General features: G+C 41.3%; 1 protein-coding gene across 1 annotated transcript in view; it reads left to right on the top strand.

Moving 5' to 3' along the window:
• The first annotated feature begins 732 nt into the window (after positions 1–732).
• LOC110084064 (hyaluronidase) overlaps positions 733–16602 on the top strand; it is a 31733-nt gene continuing 15863 nt past the window's right edge. The window contains exon 1 of the mRNA XM_020803099.3: positions 733–16151. Coding sequence (XP_020658758.2) covers positions 15225–16151 — 927 coding nt within the window. The 5' untranslated portion in view covers positions 733–15224. The remainder of the gene's footprint in view (positions 16152–16602) is intronic.

The following is a 16602-nucleotide window of genomic DNA, read 5'->3' as shown; positions in this document are numbered from 1 at the left end:
TTCAGGGAAGGTCCTTCTTTTAGTCCCATCACATTCTCAAGGTGGGAATAGGAGAGAGAGTCCTCTGTGGCTGCTCAAAGGCTATAGAATGCCTTCCTTTGGAAGGCTTGGTTGGTCACTCCCTCTTATCTTTCCAATGACAGGTGAAAATCATTTTTCAACGGGCTTTGAACAAACAATGGGGGAATAAAGAATTTAGATCTTAGGTGCTGCACATTTTTATAATTGTATGTGTATTTTAATATATTTTGATGGATCTCGTGGCGCAGTGGTTAAAACGCTGTACGGCAGCTAAAACTGTGCTCACGACCTGGGGTTCAAATCCCAGGTAGCCGGCTCAAGGTTGACTCAGCCTTCCATCCTTCCGAGGTCGGTAAAATGAGTACCCAGCTTGCTGGGGGGGCAATGCGTAGCCTGTATAATTAAATTGTAAACCGCCCGGAGAGTGCTTGTAGCGCTATGGGGTGGTATATAAGTCCAATAAATAAATAAATAAATAAATATCTTTAATGGTATTTAATGGTTTAAATTCTATTATATGTCTAATTATTTTAAAAGTAATAATGCGTTTCTAGGTTATTTGTTTTTAAATATTTTATCACTCATCTTGGGTCCATTCATTAGAAGAAAGGTGGAGTAGAAAAGAGATTTAAATAAGTCAGTCAGTCAGTCAGTCAGTCAGTCAATCAATCAATCAATATTTTAAGCTGCATGCAAAGTGGAGGACTTTAACTTTTCTTTTTTCCCATTTTTAAAAGAATTTTTAGTTACACTGCTAGGACAGATTGTTCATATGTGCACATATCTGCCTGTATTCCTATATGGATTTTGAGTGCTTCCTTTTAGAATGCCAGAGTTTGTCTTTCTCCCCCCTGCCCTGGTTTCTCTTTTCTTGTTTGTGCAGTGGTGGCACTTCCCTGTTTTGAATGTTTTGTGTCCTCTGGGATGCAATGGACAAATAGCTCTGCTAGAAATAATTTCAATATTATTAGTGTTTTATTGGTTAGTTGTTAAATTAATTTTAGCAGTTTTACTTTTATTTTTGCAGTTTTACTGTATGTGGCTTTTTATTGTAAACCATTCATCAGCACCAATGGGAGTGGTATACAAATCAAATCAAATAAATAAATAAATAACCAACCCACACACCAAGTCAGTCATTTGCAATTTATCATTTAGAACAGTGGTTCCCAAACTTGGGTCCCTAGACGTTCTTGCACAAAAACTCCCGAAACCTTCACTGCTGGCTGTGCTGACAGTTGTAGTCCAAGAACATGTGGGGACCCATGGGGGGGAACCATTAATTTAGAGGATTGGTATTTTCCCTACAGATTCAGAAACACACAAACAACGAAGTGGACCCAGACAAGGTTCAAGTTGGAATGCACCTAAAATAGTACAAGGTGGAGTGGAAACCCATTCATGTGACCTTATGAGGGTATGGATCAGGGAGGGTAATGGACATCTGTACATATTACATAACCACATCTTTCTGTCTATCTCCCTATGATTTAGAAGCAGGAAACCCTGTCATGTAGTTCCATGTGTGCAACAATGATTAAGTCAGAGCTGCTGTAGGGGCCAGCTAAATTTTCCATACCATTTTCTATTGGTCAGTACATTACAACAGGAAAGCTGAAATGGCAGCTAGTCAGACAGGACTGTGTCCCTGGTTTCTTCCTCCAGAAAGGGATGCAATTGACAAATCAGGCAAAGGTAAAATAATGTAATCCTAGCAGTAGCCATTTCCTGGGCAATGTTAGATTCAAACTGTGCTTCTTTAGGGGCAGGGTGAATCCATTAAGAAGAGGTATAGCTCCATTATCCAGACCAGTGGGTCTAATATTTGGTAGACTCTGTATTTTTTATTTATTTCATTTTTCCAAGGAACAGGGCACACCTAAACACCACTCTGAAGGATAAATTTATATCTAGATTTTTTTAAAAAAATCTGGAAATACCAGGAACCTTTTGGCCACTGATCATTCCACTTCACTTCACTGCCTTTTTAACACATGGTTAGTTGGCCATAGCCATATAAATCTGCTCAAAGATCAGGGGATTTAGAGAAGGTGTTTTGAGGAGTAGGCCATGGGCTTTTGTAGCCTTCAACACAATCATTGTTGCTGAAACTGCTATCATGCCAGTGAAATTTGGAGGTGTGGTGATGATAAAAAGAGAAAGAGAGAAATCAGCATTTTCTTTTGAAAGCAAGATAGGCACTGAAAAAGGTTACCACTAAGAAGTGAATAAGATAGAGCCACAATAAAAGGTGGGGGCAGTTGACAGGAAGGAGGAGGAGAGTGCTATTGAGATATGGGAAGATGCTCCAGAGTGGACCCACTGAGAGTTGGACCTGATAAATCAGGGTGGTCTCATGGAGACCAAATGTAACCCTCCTTTTGTAGACTACATTCCAGATTACTTGAAGAACCTCAGCTTGGAGGCACAGAAGAAGCTCAAGGACCTGAGGACTAAGTCGCATGCCATATCATAGGCAGTGACGAAAGGAAGCCAGATCCAGTGAGACAGGTTGACCTTCACTCAACGGCTATGGATTTATCCGGAGTCATAGTTCCAAAAGCTATGCACATTGACAAAGGACATCAGAAAAGGGAGACTTTAGGTGTGTGAACATAACTGATGTGTTGGACTTTGGCTGATTCACCTTTTCCATGGCTTTGCAGGTGAATATATGTAAAGACACTGAATGTTATAAATAGTTTACAATAAAGGTTAGGTTCATTCTTTGAACTGTGATTCTGAGGTTTCAGTGATAAGATGGAAGAAGTTGGGATCACCTTTGTTACCCCCATTCACCAGGGAGGGGCCAACCCCTTCACATATGTTTTGACTGAAGTTTAAAAGATTATTTTATTCCCTCCGTTGTTATTGGCACTTTGGGAATTATTAGTCTTTCTTTGTAACTAATGATCTTTCTACCCATTTTGTTTTTCCCATACTCAGGGCACAGTACATTCCAGGCAATAAATAAATATAAAACAGTATTTTCAAATGTACAATTTGCTGCCTTCTCAGGTTATTCAAAACCTGGCTCTACAGCTTGACAATCTCTGTTTCCTTCTTATGTGCCAGCACCACATAACCCAGTCCGCATAAGCCCATGTTTCTAAGTGTATTCCGGATGCCCATATTTTGCAAAACAGGAGATCGTGTAGCTTTGGTTCTCAGTATTTAGCCAAACGACTAACTTTCTATTCTTCATTACATAATTCAAGACATTAAAAAAGAACAAGGACCACACTAATTGGAACAAAATGATCCTGGCCAACTTTGTATTTTATGCAATTATTCAAGGCCTGGTAGGTAAAACCCTCTACCCTCTCCAGATTGTGTCAGTATCTCATTAGTTAACAGCAAGCCCAAAAGGAGGAGCAGGCTTTAATATAAATGCAGCGGCTACTGTAAGTTGTTCTGCCAAGGTTTCCTCTCCTGATTGGCTCTCTAGACGTAAGTACCATTACTATCTTCATCAATAGATGAGTATAAACAACATCCAGCTTTGTGTGTGCTTAGAGGCTGATAGTTTAGACTGTCTTTGAAGCGCTGTCTTGTAATGGAATTTCACACCCAGACTGAACAGTTTTGCCGCAAGCCCAGCGTCACTGGTACACGATGCTACGGATCTGTGTAAAACTTTATCTTGTAATAAGGGTCATGAAAGTTGTGTCAAAGAAACCACACTGGACATGAACTTCACAGGGAAAGAATGCCAGGGGTCTCTCATTGAGAGGTTTTAAGGTAGAAGCACCCGATTGAAACACATGCCACAGAGAGTGCACTGAATTAAAGTCCTAGGATTAATCTAATTAATCTGTTTTGTTAATATTTTAAAGAGCTGAAAATTCATATTTCTTTCCCTAGTTTCTAAAGAACAATTGCAACATTCCTGGGAATAACTGAGTTCTGTTTGTGAAATGAAACAACACATGCTGGCTTTAAAAATCCTCTATATTTCCTTCTTATAAGACATTGAGGGGGGAAAAATCAATACAAAACATCAACACATATATGGGTGCAAGCTGTGGAAAAAGTTGTTCTTACAGTGATAAAGAAAAAAAAAAAACCTAATTGCTTAGATTCTGACTTCTTTTTAACAGCAATAATCACATGCCACCAAGTCTATTCTGACTCATGGTGACCATTTTCCAGGTTTTCTAGGTAGATAATATTCTGAAGTGAGGGTGCCCTGGAACTGTGCAGCTTGCCCAAGGCCACACAGGCTGGCTTTCCCCCACTAGAGGTATTGAATTCCCAGCGTCTGGCTCTGCAGCAAGATACCTAACTCACTACGTTATGCAGCCAGCTGAATTTAAAAAAAATGTTGTAAATTAACAGGCAAAAGCCACTGAGAATTTGTTCTACCCATCTCACATTGAAATGAATGACCAGAGATGTTCTTAGTAAATATTACCCTAAAGCATGGTGGCCCAAGCTGTCCTGCTGTCTGAGGTGGTGGACAAAGTGTCCTTCGCCCTGGCAGCACTGCCATCCCTTGTCAAGGGAGGAAAAGGAAGCAGCAGTGTCTGTAGTGCTCTTCCTCCCTCAGAAAAGAGGAAGAGGCCATAGCGCTGCCGGCCTCATCTGTAGCATAGCGTAATCCATTTTCCAGATCATCCCCCATCACCCCAATGTCAGGGCTCTAAGCCTATTGCACGAAATGTAGGTAGAACCAGCTCTCTATATAGCGAAGCCAGCTTCTGATCAAACTGAAGATGCCGCTGCTCTTGAGGTGGCGGTTGCAGCCAAGGTCTCCTTTTCTTTTCCTTCTGTGGGTGAGGAGAGGCCAGTGGTAGAGACAAAATTACCAGCAGTGCAGCACCACCACAGTGAAATGGGCCTTCCCTGTGTGGGGCAATAAACCACGAGTTTGCCTCTCACAGAGCCCCACCGCTTGAGGTGACTGCCTTACTCAGATTCATTCTGGGGCTTGTCCTGTTTCAAGGCCTCAATCCTGACTACATATTTAGGACTGAAACCACTGAACTCAGTTGGACTTAATATCTGACTCAGAATTACCAAGATATGGCTATAATCTTGGAACCCACGCTAATTATTGTAGCTTTTTGCTGATTCCCCTCATCTAATGCCCATTCCAATTCCTTGTTAAACATATTTATTTTCTTTGATTATATTTTTAAAACCTTACACATGAAAAACATTTCTTGTAAATAATCCTTAAATATAGCTTTGTTTTTCCATATTCTGGTGTTATAGCTTGTTAGGATACATTATACACTCTATCAAATCATACAACTTCATAGAAAGCCATGTGCTTTTGTTTTAAAATGAATGAATAGCTGGAACTCCCTGACCCAGATTTCTCTGCCCACGAGCTCAGCAAGAAAGAACGGTAAATTCATGTCAGCCCAAATCTATTTTAGCAAAGAAAACAAGCAGCACATTCTTTCACTTTCTTTTCTGATGGGACAGCCTTTGCATTGATGCATCCCAGGTGAAATGCTCATGTTAGATCACGTACACTTCCTTCCAGGCTGAGCGTTTCTTTTGTTTCTATACTTGAATGCCCATGAAGTGCTATTAAAAAATAAGCTTGTGGGAATCATGAGCGAACTTTCCCCACAACACTAGCTGCAGGATGAAGGCACCCGAGCAAGGAATCCTCATTTGACCTTTGTAACATGGAAGAGGTGGAAGATGTTCTCATGCTGCCTCTGGCCAGCTAGGGTGGGTCTTTGACCATTTTGGAAGCCTTCTATTGAAAGACAGAGTATCAGTATTTTGGACAGACAGAAGGCCCTTGGCTGGCATTGAGACTCTTTGGAGCTAGTCTTGCACTACCTTTTTCAGTATACTGTATATTTTCCTCTTCCTTTTTCCCCTCCCCTTTCATCTTTTTTTTTACTTTGTATCACATCTCTTATTGTTGAAATGTATGAGAATTTGTACACAGCGATTTAAGCATAGCATAAAAACAAGGTGTGAATGGTATTCCCCTCTTGTCTGTGCCAGTAGCTGAAATAATATTTGCTTTGTCTTGGTAAAAATGTTTAAGAACATCTACTGTATAGGACATGTAGAATAAACTAAAAGTGTTTCAAACATTTGTACTTGATGTAGACCTGTACCTGGCAGGCATTACAGACTCCTTCAGACCACTTATAACAAACATCTCTAACAGACAACTTCAGACTGCCACTAGATATGACTAGGCTGTCACAACCTGTTTTTTATCTATCTGGCAGTTAACTCTCTTAACATCTACTGTATTAGCTGACACCAGATAGAATCTGGCTACATAGATTAGATTATGTAAATTGCACATCTCTAACATTCTAATATTCTTATTTATTCACATACATATATATGCTGGGTTATTCAACTACATATATCCAACACTTATGTTTGTCATGAGGCATTCCATTTTACACTACACTTTCTTGTTTCCAAAAGGAAATGAAACAATTGATGGAATCCTGTTGTTTTGCATAGTAAATTACACTAGAGTAAGCCTGTCACTTAATATGCTAAGTAGAGTAGGCCCATTTGCATTAGTAAAACATATGGAGAAGTTGACCCACCAAATCCTCACTGGTTCAATGGCCTACTCTAGGGTGACTTACTATGCTAAGCAATAGGATCTCAGCCACTGACTTGGATCCAAACCTGAGAGTAGAACTATTTAAATTAATAAGACTTAAGTTAGTAATGAACTTAAGTTCTATTGACTTCAGTGAACCTGCTCTAACAATGAGTACATCAGAATCCAACTGATTTAAAATAATGCAGCAGAGTCCCATGGCTTACTATAGGTAACACCTTTATTATTATATACACTTCCAAGTACCGGAAATGCCTTTCAATTATTCCCTATGCAAGGATCAGTACAGAAGTTGATACCTTTCTTTATCCACTGAAGGAGTTGAAATAAATGGACATATTGTTTGACAAATCACCTTAACTTGCTAATATTAGTTTTGTGCCATCTTTTGGAAACACTCCCATCGATGTTAACCAGCCTAGGCAAAACGTTTTAAATCTTTCTTTTTAAAGGAACCCCGCCCCCCTTTTTTATGTTTAAAATATGGAGCAGAAACAATTCGGCATGGTTTTCATTTTGGGGACACTTGTATGCACAGGACAGAAATGTGCATCCCTTGGCTATTTGACAAGGCACGACAATGTGGTATTGACTAAGAAATGTAGGAGAATTTGTACTGAGTTGATAATGATGTGCCAAACTAAATCATTAGCGCTTATGCTCATTACAGAGTTTGGGATTAAAGCAGTGCAATACTAAACTCCAGTTGAAAGAGAGGAAGAACAGCAGTGACAGTAACAAAAGATACTATTGTCCGTTTGGAGCGATGCACAATAATAAGCCATTTATTTATCATAGGATTCCCACATCACCAATAACTTCTCTCTTAAATTCTTCTTTAAAAACACTTGTCTCTTATTCTCATAGCCTCTCAAGATAATAGCCCTATTCAAATGCTGTGTATGTGTATTACATAAAAATGTGTGGCAAGAAAGTACAGTGACCCTATCCTCTACTTTGACAGTTCTGTTGTAATCTATGACAGGGAGAGTTATGATTCTGAAGAAAGAGTCTCCACTATCCATAGAGACTCTTCACATGCTTTGGAACTGGGAGGGGGGGGAAATCAAAGTTTTAAAATAGGCAAAGCACCTTTCAACAGCAGAGATTTCAAAAAGTCAACCCTCCATATGTAGAGGCTGACAGAACTGGGGACAGAGAAGAGTGGGGTCAAGTACATGTCCCCTTCTCACACACATATTTAACAAAGATATATAATGCTTGAATAGGAAAATATATACAGGTGTGTGAGTGCAATCTGCTCTGATTTGGTCCAAATTGTTTGTCTTAGAAATCACAACCAGTTCACTTCAATCCAACTTGTAATTTGATTTCCATGCGAACGTTTTAAAGTGTTTGTACATATTCTTATTTGTCTGAATACTGAAGAAACATGAAAATGGGGAGAATGAAAGGACTCTGACCTGGGATGGGGGTGGGTTGAAACTCAGTACCATTCAACTCCTTGACTGCCGGTGTGCAGACAAAGCTCCCACCACTTCTCTTCGTTTCTCTCCTTAATTCTCAGCATTCATGGATGTCTGTTCTGAGTTCTTCTAGCATATCATCTGATCGTCTCCTTCCCTCCTTTGTTCACAAATGAGTTCTCTTTATTTTGTATTGGAGCAGGACAAGCCCATAAAAGAAAAAATCTTCTAGCATGCCAGGAGATGGCAAATTCTGTCATAGTCATCTGCATGCATGCACACACTTTTTGGGGACTCACATGATTCATTTTAGCCTCTAAAGGGTTATTGATATGACTCAGGGATTCATGAGGAAGAAGGATAGGCTGGCAGGGGGAAAGGTGCCATCAAATGGCCTTTATGTATTATTTTCCTTTCAAATGCTTTTATTTTGTTACTTATTCACTTTTATTGGAGGGACCAAACTAGCCATTTATCCCAGATTCCTAGGTATGTTTATCTTCAGATTTAGGAGTCACAAACTATCCTGCTTTGCAGTGTTTAGTGTTATGTTGTTACACACACAGAGAAACACACACAGAGCAACCATATGACTTTGATTTGAATATGACAAAAGACAGAGCTTTGCAGGAGGAGTTCTCCAAAGGGAGGGAAATTAATTCCCAGTGACTGCCACTGCCACTTGTTCTGTCCTATAAGATAGAGAACCATGCATTTACTGCTTGTGGACTGTGACACTCCAAAATCAAAGAGGAACAATTATTCAAGGCATATTTATAATTACTGAAGAGATAATGCAAGTTAGTCACAAATGCTGTGCACCACATTTGGGATGAATCGTAAATTACTAACTGAACTGGTCTGGTCAAGACTAAATAGTACAAACTCTATATTGAAGCAGAACAGTCAGATTCAGTTTCAGAGTGAGGAGAAATGAATGTACAGATCAGTTTGTATCTGGAGCACAAATAGAATCAGTTAGGGCACAAATTGCTCCAGCTTCCTTTCCTTTCCTGTCCTTTCCTTTCCTTCTTGAAAAAAAGAAAAGAAATACAAACTTCAAAGGTGCCTACTATGTAACCCCCAAACTGGGCAGTTTTAAAGTTGATCATATCTTCCAATGTCATGTTCATCACAAAAGGAAGGAAGGAAGGAAGGGTTTTAAGTTTTCCAATGCAAAGCAATGGGAAGCCTACAGACAGACTTGGATCAATAGCATAAAATTGGAGGGGACACAAATTGCTCTGGACTTAATCTGAATGCATCTCAAAATCCCGAATTGACCTCCAAATTGGATTGTGGAACCCGTGCATAGTTCTAGTAGTCACTATCCAGTGTGGCCTTTGACTTGCAGATGCAAAGATCAGTTGGCATTGACGTGCCTATGACCTATGAGAAGTATGTGTGGCTTTTCTAGGACAGTTGGGAGGGAGGTCAAAGGATGTAGTGCCATAGGCAATCATTACATTGAGTGGACAATATTTCAGAAATGCAGTTTCTTGGAAAAGGGGCCTATAACTTCCAGTAACCTCTCAGCCAATGTGGCTGCTGGGGTGCTAGGGGTTGCAGCCAACAAAATGATGTTTCCAAATTATGCACTGGACTGATGTGCATGACAGGGGTAATAAGAACACAAACACGAATGATAAGAAAACTATCCCATTTCTCCCAGCATTTGAAGGTTTGAAAAAATCTGTTACCAACATTCTAAAATTCTCTTCTGTAAGGAAGGTGTCTGGCATAGAACTCAGAACGTAACAAACTGATGGGATAATAATGGAACAGAACTCAGACAATCTTGGTTCCCTAATATATAGATAGCAGAGGCTGCTGGTGAAGAGGGATGTGGCTGTTTGGATGAGAGTCAGGGGTGGTTTGTTAGCAACCTGTTGTAGAAATCACAGGATAGAAATCAGGGAAATTGCTATGAAGGGTAAACATTTTCCAGTTGTGATATGGCTGTGGCTTACGGGCTTCCATTGCAGGCTTTGTTTGGCCTCTTTCAAGGGCCCTGATGGATATAACTGAGTGAGTAACAATATTTTAGTGTAAGTAATAGTGTGCATGAACAGTTGATGCACCTATTGGGTTGCATTGACTGCCACTGTGGCTCTTAGTGGACTTGGGAAAAGCATGTCTAGAGTTATTTCGACCTCCCCGTATGCTTTTGTTAGCATCAGCAATAGGATGCATGGTGCTTGGTGGACGAGGCAGTGGCCCTTTTCTGGAGAGTGGGGAACACCTGGCAACATATAGGACTGAAATTGAATGGTTGTGTCTCACCAGGATAACCTCTACTCTCTTCTCAGGCAGTCTAGTTGCTGTTGCTACTTATACTTGTCTTTTCTACAGTAAATAGTCACCTGCACCATTTTTGTAGCTCAACATCAGGTGAAATATATTGACACACCTTTTAGCTGTGGACATTCAGTTCTTGACCTCTGTCATGCAGGCACTGCTCCACAGAGATATGTGCTCTCTCTTGCTATCTTTCTGTGTGTGTGTATGCGAGAGAGAGAGCTGTTTTTGTGCATGCATACTAGAAAGGATAGGACTCATTCTAATGTCCATGCCATTGTTTCTTATCCAAATGGGCCATTTGGCGAGTTCCTTGCAATCCTTGCTTAGTTTGAAAAACAGAGTTCATTTGCCATATTTCCTTTCCTCTCTGTTTCCTCTGCAGTTTATGTCATAATAAAAGTGACCACCAGATCTTTGAAAAACAAGACAAAAGAGAATACTAGTTTATATAAAATTGTACCTGCTAATTTATATGTACAGATGCAAAATTTGAAATTATTTTTTACAACTTACACAGAATTAGAATGTGTTCTTGAGTTTGGGAGACAGTGATTTGTATGTCTTCTGAGTCTGTGGTCTGATGGACTGCTCATTATGGGTAGCCAACACTCAAAGTCCCTGATCCCCTTCCTTATACCTCCTTAATCACACTTGGAATTGAGGAAACCCCTTCAAATGGACAAAACCCTTAAAAGGATTATCCATTGGTACATCTTCAAATGAAGGCCTGTCTATTCTGAAAGAGGACATGTCACCACCCTCGTTGTAGTTCTGTTTTTATTGTGGTTTTCATCCCCTGTACTATTAACTATCTCCAGTTATGCTCCAGTTACAAACCCACCCACCCCATTTTTAGACCACATGCATATTGTATGCATTGGCAATCAGTATGGGAGTAATTTAAGAAGCAAAATATGGTCTTGTGGTCTTGTAATGAGGTGCAGTGCAGCATAGTAGTGCGGCTATGTAGTGGCATGGATTGATTGTTCTCCATCACCCGCCAGAGGATGTCTCTTTTCTTGCCCAGTGTATGATTGGAGCTCATTGGTGTCTGCAGGGTGAGCTACCACTATGCAGTAGCAAAAGGAGAAGAAAGCACAAATAACCAATGGTGCTGGAGAACAAGCACTCCATACAAAATTACATCATCATGTTCCTTCCTGCAAGTTCCGCATTTACCTTTCATGCACAGCTGATGGTACAGTGTACCACTTCTCTCTTTAGTCAAGAATGGCTGTTAGGCCAGTGCACAATTTATCTTACAGGCTGAGTAGCAAGAGACATTCTGTAAGTATATTGTTTGGACACGACATTGTTTGAGTGCTCTGTAGTCCAACATTTGTCCCTGAGAGAGAGGAGTGTGGGACTTTCAGGATTGCTCTGAGGCATATTCTTTTCTAGAAAGCTCCCCTCCCATGCTTACTTTTTTGGAGCACTTTGCCCAATTATCTCCAGCTGCTGGAGTTCATAGAGTGATCCTCAAGTTCCTGCTGGGTGGCCCCTAAGCTAGTGTACCTGTAAGTGCTCTGAGAATGTCAAGTGTACCTGCAAGTGCTCTGAGAAGTCAAGCAAAAAGAAATTTCCATGTTTGTTGTTCTCCTTGGCTGGTGGACAACATGCTCATTTTTTAGGCCAAGTGCTCTTTCACTACTACTAAGGTCCCTCCCACCCCTGTATGGGCTGAATGTTCTTTAGAAATCAAGTCAGATCAGTTGGGCCAAATGTTTTCTGGAAATCAAGTCAGATTAATGTAGCAACATGTTGCCTCATTCTTTAAAAAAACGAGACAGAGAGATGCATATTATCTTCCATGTGTGGGACTTATTCACTGTTGTGTTGATGTGCAATGATTTATAGAAGCTTTTAAAATAAATCTTGTGCTGGGGTAATGTGTAATTGCCAGTGTTGTTTAGTCGTGTCTGACTCTTCGTGACCCCATGGACCAGAGCATGCCAGGCCCTCCTGTCTTCCATTGCCTCCCGGAGTTGTGTCAAATTCATGTTGGTCGCTTTGGTGACACTGTCCAACCATCTTGTCCTCAGTCATCCCCTTCTCCTCTTGCCTTCACACTTTCCTAACATCAGGATCTGATGTTAGTATTTTCTTATTTTTCCTTTCTCTTGCTCTTTGTTGCATCTGGAAGGGACTCTAGGCAGTTGAGGGAGCAAGGGGGAATGTCATCAGGAACATGGTAATAGTTATAGCAGTGATAAGGGAGGCATGGTGGGAGAAGGACAGGCCATTAGAGGAGAAGGCAGGCCAGATGTTTAATACCTGAGTCACGCTCTGGTCTTCTTCTCACCTGGCAGAATCAAGGTAATCTTACCAGCTGATATGCACATGCTGCTGGTAAATGCAAGACTGGTCCAAAATAAATCAGGAGCGATAAATCAGAATAAATTAGCTTTGTGATCTTATAGAACAATGGTCCCCAACCTTGAGCCCCCGGTTCTCGGACTTCAACTCCCAGAAATCCTAACTAGCAGAGATGGTGGTGAAGGCTTCTGGGACTTGTAGTCCAAGAATATCTGGAAGCCCAAGGTTGGGGACCACTGTTATAGAAGATAAAAAGGCTGACCTGATTTGTTTAAGCAAAATGTGTGTGAATGTGGAAGGTGGAGTTGCCCTTTCCCAGACATGCCCTCCCCCCCCCAAGGGTATTTCATCCAGCATCATGGCAGATCAGAGGGACAGAGAAGAGGTTTTGCCACAGTCCATTGAACACCTATTAAGGTCAACAGGATCTCAGCTTCTTTGGACTCAGGCCTAGAATGCTTTCACCTGATGCTGAACCACTGGGATAGACTGGGAATTGGGTTGGTGCACTGCTTCTTCATGACCCATGCTTTCCCTACCAGAACTGATGATCCATCTCAGGTGTTCTGTTGAGGTCCCTGAGACTTTTATTTCTGGGAAACTTTAACATCCCACTGAGACTCAGGTTGCTGGGGTGGCCTTGGAGTTCATGGCCACTATGACATCTGTGGGCCTATCCCATCATGTCATGAGTTCTACACATGTGGCAGGTCCTCATATTCATGGCTGGGCAGATTTGAAGTTGGTAAACATTGAGTCTTCCATCCTGTCACAGTCAGATAATCACCTGCTGAGTTTTGGACTGTGTACATCTGTCCCCCTCCATGGGTTGAATGGACCTATTAGAATGGCCCGCCCTGAAGACTGATGGATCCAATTGGTTTCTAGAATGTCCTTAAGGGTTTACTGGCTGGTCTGACTGGCACTTTTGCTGCCCAGGCCACCCACTGGTACTCAGATGTGACCTGGGCAGTAGACACAACCACTCCCAAACAACCCCTCTTCATTGCAGAGCTCAGTCTTCACCGTGGTTTATGGAAAGGTTGAGGGCAATGAAGCAATTAAGAAGATGGCTAGAGAGAAGATGGACAAAAGCTCCTTTGGAATGCAATCTGGCTGCAGTCAGGGACATGTCTGGCAAATATTGTAGTTTATGTAAGGCAGCAAAAAGAGGCTATAATGCCATACTGATTGCTGGGGTTTCTTACCATCAGGTAGTTGTCTGCAGCCTTACAAATGCCAGTGAAATGCAAACTTTCCAACCAACGTATCCTCTAATTTTCAGCTCCGCTGGGCAGGGCTCTGCCTCTCTCTTTCTCCTGACTCCACCCCCTCATGTGCTAGGTTCCATTCCAACCAAAGCCTAACACGATTGCTGTGTGGAGAAGGAAGAGAGCTGTGCAGAGTGAAGCGGAGTCGTGCGCCCGAGCGCACAACTTAGCAGGAACCTTGTTTACAACCAAGTATAGAAAACTGCAGCCTACTGACAGCCCATCTCTACTTCTCACTCAAGGCCTTAGAACTGAGAACTAGGAGGGTGAGACCTGGCAGCCACAGAGACATTGCAGATGGGATACTGAGTGGCCGCATCCCCAGGTTTAGCTATCAATTTTCAGACAAATGCGGTAACCTTCAGATAGTTCTTTTAAGGACCTGCATACCAATTTTCAGGATGACATTTCCATGGCTTTCCTTACCATTAGCAAGAGAGAGGCTGTCATCTCAGGTGACATTACTAGATGGGGGTCACAATTGCCCTCCCTTATTCTTTCAAAGCCTACTTCCATTTGCACCTTTTTTTTGGCTTGGAGTCAGAATTCACTACCTTTGTTACCTATATTTTCATTTAATTTAACAACTTTATCTCAGAAAGAACTAGTCAGTAACATGCATTTATACATTTATGTTCACTCTTCCTAAACATTACCCTATCATGGAGATGATTATACATGGACAGACAGATCTTGTTCATCATGCTTGTTTGAAGCCACCTCTACAATACAACGCTATCATAATTTTATGAGAAATGTTTAGCATTTTGTGCCATGATTAGGATTGGCTTGAAACTCTTCAGGGGATCTACTGAAATTCTGTTCTGGAACAGATACATGAAATTGCACTGGCAGATTTGGAGACTGATTAAATTAAAATGTTCTTCTGGGCTGCAATCAGATTACATTAATCATGATTTAAATTGCAATCTGATATGTGTCCATTCAGAAGTATGTTCCACTGATCATAATGCAGGTTATCTTCAAGGAAGCAGTTTATTCTTTATTCTAGACCAGTGGTTCCCAACCTTGGGTAGCAGATATTCTTGGACTAAATCAACTCCCAGAAATCCTGGCCAACGCAACTAGTGGTAAAGGCTTATGGAAGTTTTACTTCAAGATCATCAGGGGACCCAAGGTTGGGAGCCACTGTTCTAGACCCAACTTACGTTTCTAGAGCTGCAACCTTCAATTGACAGATCATCCTGCCAATTCTTAACATCACAGTTTGCTCTTACATTAGTTTCTGCTAACTTATTTTTTTCCTGCTTTGTCTCCTTTGAGGAAGTAATCTCAACAGTATCAGGAGGAAAAAAGAATAATAGTATGTGCTACCTGTGGATTACATGCCTATCATTCTGGATATTACTGACAATGGTTGTCACTGAAGAGGGAAAAGTGCAGCAGACAAGAGCTCCTTTGTTCTCCCACAAACCTTTTGTAGTGTTGTGGAATGCACCTACTGACCAATGCCGGCTACGCTACAAGGTGGACTTAGATCTCCATATTTTTGACATCCAGACGAATGTCAATGAGACCCTGAGTGGGTCCACTGTGACCATATTTTATCACACCCACTTTGGGTACTACCCCTATTTTGATGACAATGGCGAGCCCATCAATGGAGGCATTCCTCAGAACCAGAGTCTTGTTAAGCACCTCTTCAAAGCAAAGTCTGATATGGATCGTTCCATACCAGTGAAGAAATTCCACGGACTTGGAGTCATTGACTGGGAAAACTGGAGACCCCAGTGGGACAGGAATTGGGGACAGAAAGTGATTTATAGAAACAAGTCTCTTGAACTTGTTAGGAAGCGACACCCTCAGTGGCCTGCGATCACGATTCTGAAAGCTGCTAAGGAAGAATTTGAATATGCTGGGAGAAGTTTTATGAACAGTACCCTTTTCCTGGCAAAAGATATGAGATCCAATGGCCTTTGGGGTTACTACCTGTATCCTGACTGCTACAACTATGATTACAAAGGCAATCCAGATTCATACACGGGCAAATGTCCAGATATTGAATCTACACGGAATGATCTTCTACTTTGGCTTTGGAAGGAAAGTACTGCCCTTTATCCTTCCATTTACCTGGAATATATGTTGAGGTCAAGCATGAATGCGTTGAAATTTGTGCACCATCGGGTTAAGGAGGCCATACGCATTGCTTCCATAGCAAGAAAGGACTATACTTTGCCTGTTTACGTGTACTCTAGGCCATTTTATGCCTATACTTTCGAGGCTTTGACAGAGGTAAGGGGAGCGTGGTGCGTATACTGGAATTGCATGACCTCTCAGAACCAGTTACTGTTGACAATTGTCTTAAACATTAGTCTGTAAGAATGAGAGCTGTGGTCTTGGACAATATGACCATCGTCATATGATACTTCCATATGAGGAATCATATGATCCTCACAAGGAACCCCTTCTCTTGGTCCTATTGCCATCACAGGCATGATTGATGGGGACAACAGTGAGGGTCCTCTCTGAGGCTAGTCCCAGATTGCAGAATGCTTTCGGTTGGGAGGTTAGACTGTGTCCCCTCCTGATTATCCTTTTTCTGACACTTAAAAACATGAACTTTTAATAGCCAAGTTTGAATCCCCCCTGGATGCTGGGCATATGTTCTTTTTAAAAGTTTTAATGAGCTTCTAGCTCCTAGCTTGCCCAACATTCCTATTTCTTTTTCTTAAAGACTATTAAA

Source organism: Pogona vitticeps, chromosome 5 (assembly GCF_051106095.1).
Source record: "Pogona vitticeps strain Pit_001003342236 chromosome 5, PviZW2.1, whole genome shotgun sequence".
NCBI lineage: Eukaryota > Metazoa > Chordata > Lepidosauria > Squamata > Agamidae > Pogona > Pogona vitticeps.
This window is presented reverse-complemented; position numbering and strand designations above follow the sequence as displayed.